This window comes from Microtus ochrogaster, chromosome 19 (genome assembly GCF_000317375.1).
Source record: "Microtus ochrogaster isolate Prairie Vole_2 chromosome 19, MicOch1.0, whole genome shotgun sequence".
Taxonomy (NCBI): domain Eukaryota; kingdom Metazoa; phylum Chordata; class Mammalia; order Rodentia; family Cricetidae; genus Microtus; species Microtus ochrogaster.
This window is the reverse complement of record NC_022021.1, coordinates 63,436,998-63,453,521: the sequence shown is the minus strand read 5'-3', so window position 1 is coordinate 63,453,521 and position 16,524 is coordinate 63,436,998. Positions and strand designations below refer to the sequence as shown.

The 16,524-nt window shown below is 35.8% G+C and overlaps 1 protein-coding gene across 1 annotated transcript in view; it reads right to left on the bottom strand.

Annotated features, from left to right (window-relative positions):
- Positions 1–16,524, bottom strand: part of Hcn1 (hyperpolarization activated cyclic nucleotide gated potassium channel 1) — a 350,116-nt gene that overhangs the window by 74,376 nt on the left and 259,216 nt on the right. Inside the window, exon 4 of the mRNA XM_005356829.3 lies at positions 11,546–11,764. Coding sequence (XP_005356886.1) covers positions 11,546–11,764 — 219 coding nt within the window. The remainder of the gene's footprint in view (positions 1–11,545; positions 11,765–16,524) is intronic.

Here is a 16,524-nt window from a genome sequence, read left to right as displayed (position 1 = left end):
ATCAAGTCCCTCTCCCTCATCAGCTTGAAGAGCAATCAGGGTTCCCTGACCTGTGGGAAGTCCAAGGACTGCCCACCTCCATGAGTATAAGACTATTGAACATCAACATCACTCACCTTGTTAGTTATGTGGGTGTGGAGTATGATTTGATACCTCTTCATCTCAGGTATTTTTATCTCTAAATTTTGACTTGAGAAGACAAACATGAGAATGTCTAAACAGAAACATTGTCCCTTTTCTTAGAATTGCTGGGATTAAAAAAAAAAACAATTTGAAAGCTTTAAGCTTTTCTTAAAACTCTAAAATCTTAAACTTTTAAGTTAAACCACATTTGTGTCAATGTGGTTTTTGCAGCACTAATTATCAGATAGATAACTTAGTATTTAAAATGGAAAGATGTTATTCTACTGAACTGCTTAAAAACTACTTTCCAAACACTGGGTTTTAAATTCATGATTCTTTAGCATTATGTAGGTTTAGATTTTAGATGGTAAGTAAAATAGGGCTGAAAATTAAATGGTTTTATAATATTGAAGAGATGATGGTGTGTTATTTTGTGCAAGATTTTTCAGAATGCTAATACAAATGATTTTTTTTTGATAATTACATACATATTTCATTAATTTCTTGACGTTTAGAACCAAGTCATTGGAATTACTTATAAAAGAGGTAGAATTAATGCATTTGTTTACTGGGTTTATTAAATATGTGTTTTTCTCCAACATATTTGTATAAGGCAAAAATACTGGATCATCCTCACTAGGAACAAGTAGTTCCAACAAGGAATGCTGCCAGGGAATCAGCACCCTTTTTTCAAAAGCAAATTACCTGGAGTTGGAGAGATGGCCCAGTACTTAACCTGAGTTCAGATGCCAACTACTCACACATAAATCTGGGCACTACAATGTGTGTCTGTCACCCTAACATGAAAGCCAGGGAAAAGATGAACGTGGATCCTGTTTCACAATAAATAATATGGGGTGTCCTAGAAGAAGAGAGTTGCTTTCATTTATGCATACAGGGGTGAGCACAGCTGCACATATATGTGAACATACACATGAACCACACACACATGCAAACTTAACATATTTCAAATATAATCAAACCTACTGTCAATTTCCCTCAAATCTCCAGTAATTCTTCTGATTTTCAAATAATGTTTACCATATTCTTTTTCCCTAGTGCTTGGAAAGGAACCCAGGGCAAGTTGGACAATGCCATGCCACTGGGTGTATCCCATCTGCTTAAAGTACCTTTCCGCTGTCAACGACATTCCTTTGTTTGTTAAATCCTTAAAAACATTGTGCAAAAATATCTGCAGGAATTAAGTGGCAATGAAATTAAACAATACAACCTTTGGATAAACCAGAAAAGAAAGTAGCAAAATAATCATATTCTGCATGAATTCCTTGGGGCTGGTTAGGAATGGTCACCTCCTTTGAAGGGTACAGGGATTCTGTAATCCACAAGCTCTTACTCTCTATCCCTAGGATGACCTTGTCTCTACAGTATGCTTGTTGTCCCTAAAGAGGGATTCTTACTCTAGTAAATCATTTTATCACTTGATCAGAATCTAGAGAAACATAGAGGAGGACTGGAATCTTCAACAGCATCCTATCTAAGCCATTTGAACACTATGTAACATTATTCTACCAGGCATCTTGGCACAACAACGGTGACTTGTAGCGGTGAAGTTTTCTATTTGCAACATTTGAATATGTCTTTTGTCTGTTATGTCCATTTTTTTCTTCTTTTTGGTTTTTTGTTTTGTTTTTTGGGTTTTTTGTTTTGTTTTGTTTGTTGTTGTTTTGGTTTTCTCGAGACAAGGTTTCTCTGTAGTTTTGGTGCCTGTCCTGGAACTAGCTCTTGTAGATCAAGCTGGACTCTAACTCACAGAGATCCACCTGCCTATGCTTCCGGAGTGCTGGGATTAAAGGCGTGCACCACCTGCCCGGCTTTACATCCATTTTTTTCTTTCCCCCTATCTTCTCATTGTGCTCTATGCACCAACCTTTTACAGTTTTGCTTTTATCTTCAGGAGTAGAGCTTGGAATAAGAAGTCACTAACACTAGCAATCTGAACATGTAAAAGATTCATTTATTTCTTAGATCCTCTCTAAATATCACTAACAAAACTACAACACTGAATATAACTGTTATTTTTATTAAGTATGTCAATGCCAAGGATTTTAACAGAGATTTATACAGAGTTGTTTAAGTAATCTTCAAATATTTCTTTCATTAACTCTAATAGTAACTTAGAATAATCTTTGAATGCATGCTATTTTGACAAAGCTTAAACAATGAGTTTGGAATATTTTATATAATTATCTGAAAATGTAACATTTAAGTAAAATATTGTAATTTACTTAATAAAAATGAAAGCATTTTTATTTAAATAAAAATAAAAATGGTGTATTGACACATTATTATTTGCTACCACTACTTTATTTGCTTTTTTAAAAAAATGTCTAGCAAGATAGTCAATTTTTAAAAAAAATTAGTTCATTGTACGTGTTCTTAAGCAAGAATAACTATGACTGACAAAAGTTAGTTATGAAAGTATTTATAATCCAGAGATTATAATTTAATTTTACACAAACTTTCTCTGAAAATGGAAGGGAAAACCTGTTTTAAGCCTTGAGAACATATGGTTAGATCATAACTGAGAAGTCAGGGAGAATGCAGGGATTATTAGTACCTGCAGTTTGTCTAACATTTTTGTAGCAGTGATATCTGTGTTAAAGAAAATACATTCCTCCAATAATTTCTAGATACTTTGCAGCTCCCAACAGATGAATAGTTGTGCATAGGATGAACCTATGTTCTGTGCTCACCTCTGCCCTGGGCTCTATTTTTCTGTTGCACTGTGCACCTCATATTTGCTGTCTTCCATCTTTGTATAGAGTAGGGGCATAGGAAATAATGGCTCTCCACTTTCTGAATGAAATTCGAGAGGCTTGAGATCTCACGGGGAGTTCTGCTTTCCACACAGTGCAGGAATTGCAAAGAGAACCGCAACCATTTTTCTGCCTCTGTTTCTTAGTTTTGTATCTCTGGCAGAGGACACTAGTTTCTCACTTTAATATTTTCTCTATCTGTTCCCTATGGAAAGAACTGCTGGCTGCTCACAGAGCTGTCAGTTTCTCGGGCTCTTTCAGTAGCAGCATGGCTAAGTTCTCATGAACGGTGATTGAACAGAGATGAGTGTGTCCTGTTCTCTTACCACTGCCATGCTGCCAAAGGGAGAACTGACCATGGTACAGATTCAGACATTCAGAAATCTGGTTAGTAGTATCTGGGATCTTGTGGAAAATGCAAGTCTATAATTCATATGCAAACTTAATGAAGCAGAAACTCTGGGAGTGGGGCCCAAGAATGCTTGTTTTCACCAACTCACGAAATGAATATAAAACACAGCAAAAATTTGGAAAGCATCCCAGCTCAAGGACCAGCTTGGAGACTGTGTTCCCAGATGGCCTCTGGAGCAGAACCATACACTCATATGGCTCCTAAGCTACAAAGGTTGTTTGTGAAGTCACAAATTCCTTTAAGTCAGTTGAGTTGGGTCTTTTCCTTGTCCTAAATTAGCATTTGCCCAGCATAGATTTTCCCTCACTACATATATCTTGGAAGGGGCTGTATAATATGTTTCTTTATTTAATATTTATACCTGTTAATGTTACAATTTTCTTTGTGCTTGTGCAGTTGTTGGGGGCACAGAGGTCTTGTGCTTCACAGAGAAGCACTAAGAGAATCAGGAATGTTAATCACACAGGGCATCTCCTCAATGGAGGAGACAAAAGTCAAATATCTACATTCTAGGCGGAAAGTTGAGATTGAATTTTGTTAGCAAACTGGTGAACTTTTTGCTATATGTAGGGACAGATGTCACCCAAATTCCCCAGAGTGGTTATTCCAACAGACCCTTCACTCCACTGGCTCCACTCATCTGGAGGGATGACATCACATGTACTTTATGGCCTGCTGACCAGTCAGAGGCATGCTAGATTCTAGGTCTTTTAGCTACAGAACCCAGCCGCATGGTCACTTGTACTTTGTAGAAGAATTTTTATTTAGTCTTACTTTAAAGTTCATTGGACATCTGGAATTGAACTGATTGCACTGATTGCTGCCTGGAAGCTTTTCCCCAAATTGCATTGTGTTTTAAATATACTGACAATGAACTGCCTGACATTAGAGTCTCCAAATTCTGATCCAGGTTAACAAAGTCCATCTGCACCAGGCTTTCAGTCTTATCCCTTCATAGGGTTTGCTTCCCTGTGTGACAGCTGCACAGACCCTTCAGCAAGCAAAGCTGGACCATTTGCTTAATGCCAAAGAACAAGAGGCCATTTTTCCACTTCCCCTTAATGTATTTATCCAGTTTACTGACTTTTGATAAAAATGTCCCAGGAAATGCTTTTATCATCACTTGTCAAGTCCTTATGATTAGCAGACTCTCTACATGCTTGAGCCAAACCACAGGAGGGCTATTGAGGTCTACAAAGTCTTTCTCGCTATGATTGTGTTGTTGTGTACTTCCCAGGTCATCTTTGCTCTGGGATTCAGTCACACTTTCCTTGACTGTCCTTGGGTCTTCCCAGCTTTTTTCACACTGATGTTTTGTCTGTAGGGGCCCAGTGCAACATCTTCTTTCTCCTTATCTTTCCTGCCTCTTGAGATAATTTCTTCTCTCCCCACACTCTCTCCCCAGTATATGGAACATAAATAAATGCAATGTAAAATATTACAATGTCTTATCATGCTGCTGCATTTATTTTATTAACTAACTCATAATTAAAAGACTTCATGATGTACAGCTTCCACTGAATCTTGTTACTAGTAATTTTGACTCCCCTGTTCTCACCCACCGAATGACAAGAAACCCCCTAAGGAACAATGACCTACATATTTGCTCATTGTTACCCAATCTCTTGTGATAAATGTTACACAAATAAACATTCAATAAATAGACATTTGGTAGATAGAAGATTTTGATACTTAGTGCACAGACTATTTTTCCCTGATGACTACTTGGATCCCACTGACTCATAAATAATAATGTTTATAGGATTTTATTCATTTGATGTGTCTACTTATCAGGCTGAAGTTATCATTGGATATTTAATATCTGTGCTAGTAATTCTATCAGAAAGTGTTTGTTTGATTTGATCACAGAACCTGCAGTCTAAACAGGACTATATCATATCCCACTTGATGTTATGACTTGTTTTCTTAACTAGCATTCTGATTGCCTGATATCTATCTCTGTCTACTGATGTCATTAACATCCTCTAGGTCACTTTCCAATAGGCACCAGCAATCTGACTAGACAAACTTGACTTACAGTGCAGAAGAGTGGGGACACCTTCTCCACTGAGGACTCCTGTCAAATGGTTGCAGCCCTGGACACCAGTTTCTATTGTGTAAAAATGACTTACAAGAGCTTTATATTTTGTGATAGATAAGGAACCTAAGTAAATTAAAATTAAATTCTTAAAAGAGAAATTTGTAAAATGTAGTAAAAAAAATTCAAACACTTCTAGAAGAAATTCATAGTTGTATCAATAGAACAGAAAATGAAACTCTTGCCTTAGTGCTAGTGTTAGAAGTTGCCATGTGCTTCAAAGCAGAAACTGCAATCTACTGACAAGGCCTAATGAGGATAAATCTCTAGCAATTTGTATATTTCTGCAACTATAGGTATAAGCAGTATACATGTGGGGAATTTTAACATAGAACATTGAATACTAGAGCAAAACCTATCATTGAGGAAAGAGAGGAACTATATATGCTTTATAAATAAAAAATACATTTTAAGATCCATTGGTAGAAATAATTTGCAATTGACTGAATTATTTTTCTCTTTGGTTAGGATGGTTGGTTCAAATCTTTACTTGCTCCAGTATGTATAACAAGAAAAAGCATTCTTTTATTCAGCTGAGAATATAAAATATCATTCTTCATCAGGTAGTATGCATACATACTTGCATGCATATTTTTCAGGCTGACCATTTGGTATTAGAGAACCAACCAGTGTGGTTATCTGGGCTGAGCATGTTACACTTACAGATTTAGAAATAAATATCAAACATCATGAATAAAAGAGGTCATGAATTTGAAAGAGAGCAAGGAGGGCTGTATGGGAGGGTTTGGGGAAAAAATGGAAGAGGGAAATGATATAATTATAATCTAAAAAATAAAAGAAATACTTAGAGAAAAAACACTGGCACAAGGCGAGCACACGGCAGGTTTCCTGTACAAGTATCTTATTAGAGTCACAGTCTTAGGATGTTCTTGGCCTGGGAAATTTTGGAGTACAACCAATTTAACATACTAGAATTTATTGAATTCAGGTCTCCAGAGGTAAAGTAAGCAGTTTAACTTCATAGATCTTTTCTGGCTTAATTAAGGAACCACAGGGACTCATGTTCTTATCACTCTCATTTGTAAAGGGAGAAAGAAAATGTTTACCAGTTATGGGGGAAAAAAGTGAAAGGGATTTTGTTTGTTTTATTGAAAACAATGAATCTCAGTGATATCTCTGCCCTTTAATAAGGACCCTAAAAAAAATTATGTGTCAGATGTAATTCAGGTAAGCACTGGCTAACCATTATTTTTCTAAGGTCAAGAACATCCTGCCTTCAAAACAATAGAAGAAATATTACATGTGGTGGTTTGAGAAAAAATGGTCTCCACAGGCCCACAGAGTGGTGTGGCCTTGGAGTGTGTGGGGGCTTTTTCGAGAAAGTGTGTCACTGGGTGGGCTTTGAGGTTTCTGGTGTTCAAGCCAGGTTCACTATCAGCTCTCTTCCTGTGGCCTGCCAATTTAGATGCAGAGCTCTTAGCTACTTCTCCAGCACCATGTCTGCCTGTGTGCAAGCATGCTTCCCACCATGATGATAATGGACTTAACCTCTGAGTTGTAGCCAGCCTCAGTGACATGTTCTTCTTTGTTTGAGTTGCTGTGGTCATGGTGTCTCTTCAAGGTAGTAGAAATCCTAAGACGCTACCACAGTAGCAGGTCAATTTACTCTATTTGTTGTGATAAAGAAGAGCTCTAAGTAGCAGCCTGATTTAAAAGGATCAAGGGCAGGACTACAAAAGATTCCTGCTTATTTCCTCATTCTTCTAGTTCTATAGTGTTGTTTTATTATGTAATTGGTGGCTTATAATTAATGTTTTGGAAACAAGTTTTGAGTCTTCCCCAGGCAGGGAGTTCCATCAGGCCTTGAAGCAGAACTTACTGGCTATCAACTCAGCAACTATGAAATTTCTTCAGCCCTGGTGGCAGTCACCAGATCCTTTAATTCCACAAGTAAGTGATTGACCTCAGAATTTCAGAAAAAAACAAAAATGGATTCAAAATGTATTTTCTAAAAAGTTATCTATCTTTAGTCAAAGGGGAGGTACATAAATAAGTACTCCCAGGTACGAGGGGGGTTGATATTAGGAGAACTTTAATCTCAGTATTCCATGGCAGTCTGAGCAGCAGCATGAGATTTCAAAATACATAAAATAAATATACAACTAAGTATCAATAATTAAAACCTTGATGAAATAATACATTTGCATACATGCAAATAACAAAATTCAGTTTTTGGAAGGTGTTTTACATATATTCATGTGATGACATTTGGCAAAGTTCACTCACGACTTTTCCATAACTATTTATAGATTAGGGTAAGGGGGAACAGCTCTAAACATCCGTCTCTCTCACTGCCTCACAGCAGAATTTTGGCAGCCTCACTTCCACAATGCTGATGTTTCCGTGTTTGGGTCTTAAGCCCACACATCAAGATTAAGGGTGAAGGCTCTTCCTATCACAGCATTTGGGCTGAATTGGATACAGAGGATGTATATAACATTCAGGTGAGTAAAGGTTGGCATGATCTGGAAGGAACCCTAGAGCTCAAATACAAGAAAAACCTTGGAAGACCTCAGGGGTGTCTAAGGGAAGGGAGTAGGCAGAGTGAAAGTTGTGGAAGAGGAGAATCTAGGATTATTTTCAAAAGAAAGAAATGGTTTGCTGCTTGGAAAGGAGATTTAAGATTTTAAAAGCTGATCCTGCACTAATGTTTCACCCAAGTCACCCTCGATGGGTGTATTGTCAAAAGCATATGCACAGTCATAATCACCTTATATTTATATATCTTTTTATTTTTTCTTATATTCTGAGACTATAAGATAATTACATCATTTCTACTTTACCTTTCCCCTCTCCATACTCTCTCATATACCTTCCCTTTCTTTGTTTCAAATTCATGGCCACTCTTTAAATTAATAGTTGTTATATGTATATTATCTTATATACGTCTATACATATAAATTCCTAAATGAAACCTGCTCAGTCTGTATAATATTATTTGTGTGTATGTTTTCAGGACTGGCCATTTGGTACTGGATACACAATTAGTGTTTCCTACCCTGGATAAACCAACAGTTCTCTAGTTACTTTGTCGTAAGTTAGTTGCTTTAGAGTGAGATTTGAATAGGTTGCAAAGGACAGCAGCTTTGGGTTCCCAGCTTTCTAACTCAGGGCTATTGTTAACTCAGATAAATTAATACAATTCAGCTAGTTAAAAGTCAGTTTACAGAAAATTGTCCAATTCAATAATTCATACATGGTTTTATGTCTACTTACAAATTGAGATATTTTTACACTAATTACACTTCTTTACATTAATTACTCAAAAAGAATTTGAACATTTTGTCTCTTGGTATAAGTTGAATATTTTAATTCCCTGTTCTTGAAAAAGTGGCACTCCACAAATTCTAATTTTGTACATCAAAATTGTTGCACAGCACTCAGAAGGTTGAGGCAGTATGTTTGCTGTGAACTTAAGACCAGCCTGTTGTACAGAGTGAGGCCCTGTCTCAGTATGCACACAAACACACACACACACACGCAAATACACACTCATACATGCACACACAGATGCATACACATATAATTTCATCTTTCTGAAAATGTAATCATGAATATTGGTTTGTTTTAAGAAAATATATATTTACACATTGTATATTATTTACAATATTTAATAAATATATAAATAAAACATGCAAATATGGAAACAAATTAAAAATTTTCACAATGTGTAAATAATATATTGACATAAAAAACAAAAAGAAAATATGTAGCAATATTCATAGAAAATGATAAAAAGTTAACATTTTCATTGAAAACAACAGGGAAAAAATTAGTGTAAGAACAAATTTCACAATATGATGTTCTAGCCTTTATATCACCATAAAATAAGCCTGAATTCCAATTAAAATAGGATTTTCAGCTAAACGGCTTTATATAGTCTTTTGGTTACTGTTCTATACAATTTATTTTTTTCTTAAAAGTAAGCCTCAAGGCAAATTTGACAGTTTACCTCTCATGATTTCATCATCAAAGTATCAACTTGCTGATTATGCTGGTTGGTGTCACTGTAGTTCTATCTGAGCACAATCAAACATCTTTGTTCTTTTATTCCCATTACAGGGTTATAATGGCAACGACTTTGTATATATAGCAACAATTAGTGTGACATTCATCTCTTTGGAATAATTGAATCTAACCTGGTACCGGTCACACTTACTTTATAAGCACTTAATCAGTACTTCCAGAAATGTTCTGCGTCAAGGGGTGAACACCTAGTTACAGGTACTTTGGTACAGGAAGATTCTCTACACACTGTCAAAAGGGGAATGCAAACACCAAGCCTGCCGGGAACTCTTCTTCTATAACGGTGCACTACCTGAAAGATATGTTAGGCTGATGATGGCACAGAGCTTGTGTGAGAACCAACCATTATTTGATTTTACTTAAGGCACATCCTGCAAAAGGAAAACTGGTATTGCCTGGTTGACCAAGAGCCTGAGAGTAGATAGCACAAGGACCTAGGGTAAAATCAGATGCTCCTGGTCTAGCAAAAGAACCATCATGCCCAGGGTCTGCACAGGTCTACACGAATCCCTCTGTGCTTATATGGGGGCTTCCAGGTGAGGGGTTTTGTGGGATTCTGTGAATGAGTGAACGTCTGTTTCTTGTGCCATTTCTTGGGCACTTTCTTTTGTCTTGTCTTGTCCAAATTCAGCATGATGGTCCTGCTTCAACTTATTATACTTTATTTTGTCATTTTAAAAACACAAATGAATGAATGCATGAATGAATGAATGAAAACTTAGCCACTAGAGTAAAAGTTAAAAAACAGAAGAACTGTCAGTTGTATCTGTTGGGAGAGGGAAAATTAGTTCTTTTCAGTGGAGTGACATTTGGGATTCAACCACTCCAGAGCAGGTCTCAGGTTCAGGAGTTGTTGACCAACATATTATGGACCCCACGGTCCCCCTCCTCCTTGGTTTTGTTATGATATTGACTTTTTGTCTGATTTTAGAGGAAGAATTTAAAGTTGGGTAGGCAAGTAGGGGAAAGGGAGCAGATCTGGAAGGACTTGAGGGAGGGGAAGAATATGATCAAAAGATATTTAAATTTAGAAATTGTTTTAAACAATGAAATACAAGACAATGTAAGGAAATGTAAGTTAAATAGCTTAACTTGGTTTTGTCCTCTTCTACTCATTTAGGAGAAGTTTAACATGGCAGCTACTTCCGTGAACACACTGAGCACAGGAAGACAAGCTAGCAGCTGTAAACATGACTTTTAATACTAGACAGTGTTGCCCGGCATGGATGGTGCAAGGCTTTAATCCCAGAACTCAGGAGTCAGTGAGGCTGAGGCAGAGGTAGGCAGATCTTTGAATTCCAACCCAGTCTGGTTTACATATCCTGGACAGACAGGGCAGAGAAACCCTGACTCAAACAGCCCTGGGGAGTGTGATGAGTTTTGTAGCAATAAGGGCAGCCAGTGCTTAGTTAGCTAAGTCTGTGGATTATAATGTAAATTACTATTATAACACAGAGAAAAAGGCAGCCAGAAAAAAAGGGCAAAGCTGACTGGCTCTTTCTGTAGACTTCTGTTTCTTGTAGTGTGAATTAGTGAGGGATTAATAATATATTAGTCCAGTAATTGAAATTTGACTCAGAATATAGAATCTCAACCTTAACCATGGGGACATTGTATATATCTTCTTTACACATTTTAGAGATATAATTATATTTTAAGGAATGAGAATTTATGTATATAAAATTTTCAGACTAGGCTAGCCTCAACCCTACTATATAGCAGAGCATGACACCTTGATTTTCCTGACGCCAACTCTCAAATGTTGAAATGACAAGTCAGTTGCTCCATGCCTGTCATTTGTCATGCTGGGGATTAACGCTAGGGCTACTTTACCACCTGAGTTACATCACCAGGTATACACACATACATATATACATACACACATATCAATATAATTCAAAACAAATAAAATAATGTCTTGGAAAATTATCTCAGTGGGAATCTAAAAATATCAAAACAGACTCTCTTTCACATAAATATTTAAGCTCCTCACAGTTTCAATAGATGGATATTGGTATATTAGCTTGAACACAATTAAATTTTGTTATAAAAAAGCTGCTTGAATATTTGAGAAAGAAAGCTACATACCTTTTCTTGATACTGCCTCCTTGAAGAATCCAAAGACTGAATCAAAGCTGTGGCATGGCCAACAAACATGGCATAGCAGGTGGCCCCAACGATCATGCTTAGCATGGTAATCCAGAGGTCGGACATGCTGACGGGCGCTTGTGCGCCATAGCCGATACACAGCATGTGGCTCATGGCTTTGAAGAGCGCATAGGAATATTGCTTTCCCCAAGAATCATTCTGAAACATGAGAGAAAAGAAAATGGACTGAACCAACAGGATAATAAAAGGAAAAATAAGTGCAACGTAGCCACAGAAACATTAGAAAATAAACAAGTATACATAACTTCTTACTGGATGCTAAGCAAATGACTCAATGATATTCAAATCTGGTCTATCAAGATAAAACAGAAATAACAATATTTTAGTTCATAAACTCTCAGCTTTAAGTTGTTTTTAAGTAATATTCCATTTGGGAAAATTGTTCATATGTCATAATGACTCTTAAGAATAAATGTTGAATATCAGTTAGTGTTACAAGGGAATCATAATTGTATATGCAAGCTGAGAAAAGTAGTAGGTGGGTCTAGGCATGCAAATCTCAATTAAAAAAATTTTTGTCAATACTATACAGCTCAAGTTTCATGAGTGCAACTTGGTATATAAATGCTTTTTAATATTTCTGTGATTTATAAATGAAAAATCAAAAATGTTTTGGAATTACAATCATAACTTGGTTGGCATTCTAAAATATTCCAAAGCTGGCTGGTCTTAATTATGACTTGTAAATATCTGAAGTCATGTCAAAATTTTATTTCAATCTCAATTTGAAAGAAAAGAGCTTGCTAATTATGCTTTCTTTTGCAAAAATTTTAAGCAACTTGTTTGTATGTTTTGTTGTTCTGACAGTGGGGTATTGTTATATGACATACTGCTTAGGCGTACAAGTGTGTGCCACCATGACCATCTCAAATTCAAATGCCTTTCAAAGTTTGCCTGCCTCCCTAGTCAGGACTTACATTCTTTATGAGGACAACTGTAAAATAAAAATGGTGGGGCATTAATTCAAACCCAAAAGAAAAACACAAAATGTAATAAAATATGAAGGCTTTTCCTTGCACAAATTTATTACTAGTAAAATGAGATAATAGTAACATATGAATAACACAGAAATGTGTAAACTATAAAATAATATTGGTGTTACAGTGATATAAAATACAATGAATAATTATTGTTATTCAATAAAATTGTTATTCATAAAAAATGTCAATCTTTATTGACCTATATCAGTGCTCTTCTGAAAATTATTTCTTAGGCTAGTACAATTTATGCAACTTTTAGCTCTACTATCAAGGATAACATTTATAGCAACGTCAGTTGCTCTTGGCTAATGTGAGATCACAAATACATCTTGATATTTGTTTTAATTTTGAAAAGAAGATTTTTTAGTTGATACAACTGTTCCTGAAGCTATTAAAAATGTTTCCTAGGCTGTGAGAACATTAAGATGGATTTTTATTCCATCACTTTACAATGTAAATTTTGGTACATCTGTTGCTGATGATTCACATGGAATGATATTTTTATTAATATTTAAACCACAGAAATCAGTCCCAAGCTTGTCTGAGATGGAATTTTTAATTGGACTTTCGAATTTTGATATGGTTAGAGTTTCACGGAGGTGCCAAGAAGCAGGGAGCCCAAGTGTTCTTCCTTCAGCTTCCTCAGTAAGGCTGTCTTCAAACCAAGTGTAACAAACATAAATACATTACCAGAAATGGACATAAATACAGGATACTGACCTCATTTGTGTACTTGCTTATTTATTTCCATAAAATTTTATTACATATGTGTGCTCATGAATTTATCAGCGCCCTCAAGACATGGAACAAGCTGACCACAGGGATCAATTCTGTTGCTTTTACATTGAATTTAATGCTAATCTATGCAATGGCATTTCAATGCTTCCTCTGGCATTCCCTGTAACTTATCAAGGTTATGAAAGAAGTCAGAGGTAGTTGCAGGAAATTTTTTGCAGTTCCAAATGTCTGTTTATGAATCCTATTATTTTCTATTTAGTCTCAGGAAAAGTATAACCAAAATTGCACTTCTTGTCAGTAATTTGTTCATCTAAAGCTTTATATGAAAATTGAGCACTATTTTCTATAAAGTGTGATATTTTTAAAATTAACTTGTTTTTGTTTGTAAATATTTGCTTGGTGATGTTACAGCAAATTTCAAAAGAGAAACCCTGTCTCAAAAAACAAAAATAAACAAAATCAAAACTAGACATGAAGACTTCTAGATGTGATGGTTAAAAAACAATTACTTTTATAATGGTTACCTGAGTCCTGCCAGCACTGTCATCGAAGATAGATAAGGGATCTAATATTTGTGCAGACTCTGTAGAGAGGGGATCCTGGGAATTATGGGTAAGTAGGCCTTTCACCATGAGGACTGTGCAATAGCCACCTGCAGCTTTTCTTGTGGCTGCTATTGTTGCCTCTGTTTGCACTGTTTTTGTTTCTACTAATAACTTAGACCTATTTGTGGCTCAGCCATGTTGGAAACACCTAAGATGCCACATTGCTGATTCATGTGTCTATATGCATCTTCCTACTCCACCAATTGACAGTCATCTGTATAGCACCCCATACCTGCTCTGTGTGTGTGTGTGTGTGTGTGTGTGTGTGTGTGTGTGTGTGTGTCTGTGTGTGTACTGCCGCTGCTCTATAGGCTCAGTCCATAGCATATGATTCCAATAGATTTCACTAAAAATATAAAAATTTTAACAAAATTATTGAGACAACTATGATGAGAGTAATATACATTAATGAAGTTCAAGTTCTTTTAAGTTTGAGGGCAATTAAAATATCTTATAGCCAGAAAATTATTCTTGTAATTGTTAACCTTAAATATAAAGATCTGAAAAGGCTATTTAAAATTAAAATGAACAAACAAATAGTTGTGATTTCAAATTATTCAAATATATGTTTGTTTTTAAAAAAAATGGAATGGGACAAGATGTAAAAGCCCACACAGAGAAGTGTTGAAGTACAATGTTCTTGTTAAAAAATAAAACAAGCAGCTACACTTAGCAGAAAAAGTTAGGGTTTTTTTTATTGTTTTTATTAAGCTATTTATTTTTCTCTACTACCTCCCTTCCTCCCTTCTCCCCTTGTACACTCTCTCATGACCCCCACATTCCCAATTTACTCAGGAGATCTTGGCTTTTTCCCTTTCCTATGTAGATTCATGTATGTCTCTCTTTGGGTCCTCTTTGTTATTTAGGTTCTCTGAGATTGTGGGCTGTAGGTTGGGTGTTCTTTGCTTTATGTCTGAAAGTCACTTATGAGTAAGTGCATATTATATTTGTTTTTCTGGATCTGAGTAACCTCACTCAATATTTTTTATAGGTATATCCATTTTCCTGCAAAGTTCAAGATTGCAATATTTTTTTACCACTATGTAGTACTCCATTGTGTAAATATAATATATTTTCTTTATCCCTTCTACAGCTGAGGGGCATCTAGGTTGTTTCCAGGTTCTGGCTATTAAAAATAATGCTGCTATGAGCATAGTTGAGCACATATAAATAGATCCATAGTTATCAAGTACAAATGAATCAAAGACCTCAACATAAAACCAACCACTGAACCTCATAGAAGAGAAAGTGAAAAGTACACTTGAAAGCATGGGCACTTCTTAAATATAACTCCAGTAGCATAGAAATTGAGGGCAATAATTAATAAATAATACCTCCTAAAACTGAACAGCTTCTGTAGAGCAAAGGACATGGTAAACAAAACAAAACAGCAGCCTATAGGATAGAAAAAGTTCTTTACCAACCCCACATAGAACAGAGGACTGATGTTAAAAATATATAAAGAACTCAAGAAACTTGACATCAAAAGGACAGATAATCCAATAAAAAACTGTGTACAGACCCAAACAGAGAACTCTCAACAGATGAATGTCAAATGACTAAAAGTCGCTTCAGGAAATGCTCAACATTCTTAGCCATCAGAGAAATGAAAATCAAACAGCTCTGATATTGCATCTTACAATTTTCAGAATGTCCAAGATCAAAAGCACTGGTGACAGATTATGCTAAAGAGGATGGGATAAGGAGAATGCTACTCCATTGCTGGTGGGAGTGCAAACTTGTACAGCTAGCAAAATCAGTGTGGCAATTTCTCAGAAAATAAGGAAACAATCTACCTCAAGACCCAGCAATACCACTTTTGAGATCAACCCAGAAGATGCTCAATAATATCAAAAGGACATGTGAGTTAGGGTTATTAGTGAGACTTGTTCTCACTGACAAAGTAAAGTCAGGATGTGACATTAAATTATCCCACTGAGAGGTTACATACAAAGAAGTTTACACATGCATTTGTTAAAAAAAAGCTTATTTAAGACAAGATACCTATCTATATATTTTTTGGTTATCCTCTGCTGATAGTATATTGGACATGCATACATTTTTTTCTATGTAGAAATATTCTTTATATTTCTTTATACAGGAGAATTTGTACATTATGTCAAGAAGATGTTCTCAAATTGTACATATTTCACAAGCAAGAAAGATATTCCAAGAACAAGAAGCACATATTCAAAGAACAAAACAATATATTCTATGAAAGTCTTGAATATGCTCTTTCTTTTAAAATTAATTATATTCAGAAAATTCCAGTTATACCAATAAACCAAAAGTGAATTTATTATGGACCACACTACCAAAAAAGCAAAGGCTTTTATCTAGGTGTTCTATTCAAATAGCAACTAAGACACATTCGTTTGTCTCATAAAGCTTAAACCTCTTTTATGTTCATACACAGCTTTAGTCATTAACCCGTAGCATTGCCCCTGGGTATTAACAATCACATGTGCCTGTATGTGTCCACACCCCAGGGCAGGAGCCCTGTCTTTGTGCTCTTATACCAGAGAACCTTTAAAAACCGTATGATTCAACATGGGCATTAAACAGCTTTCTTTCC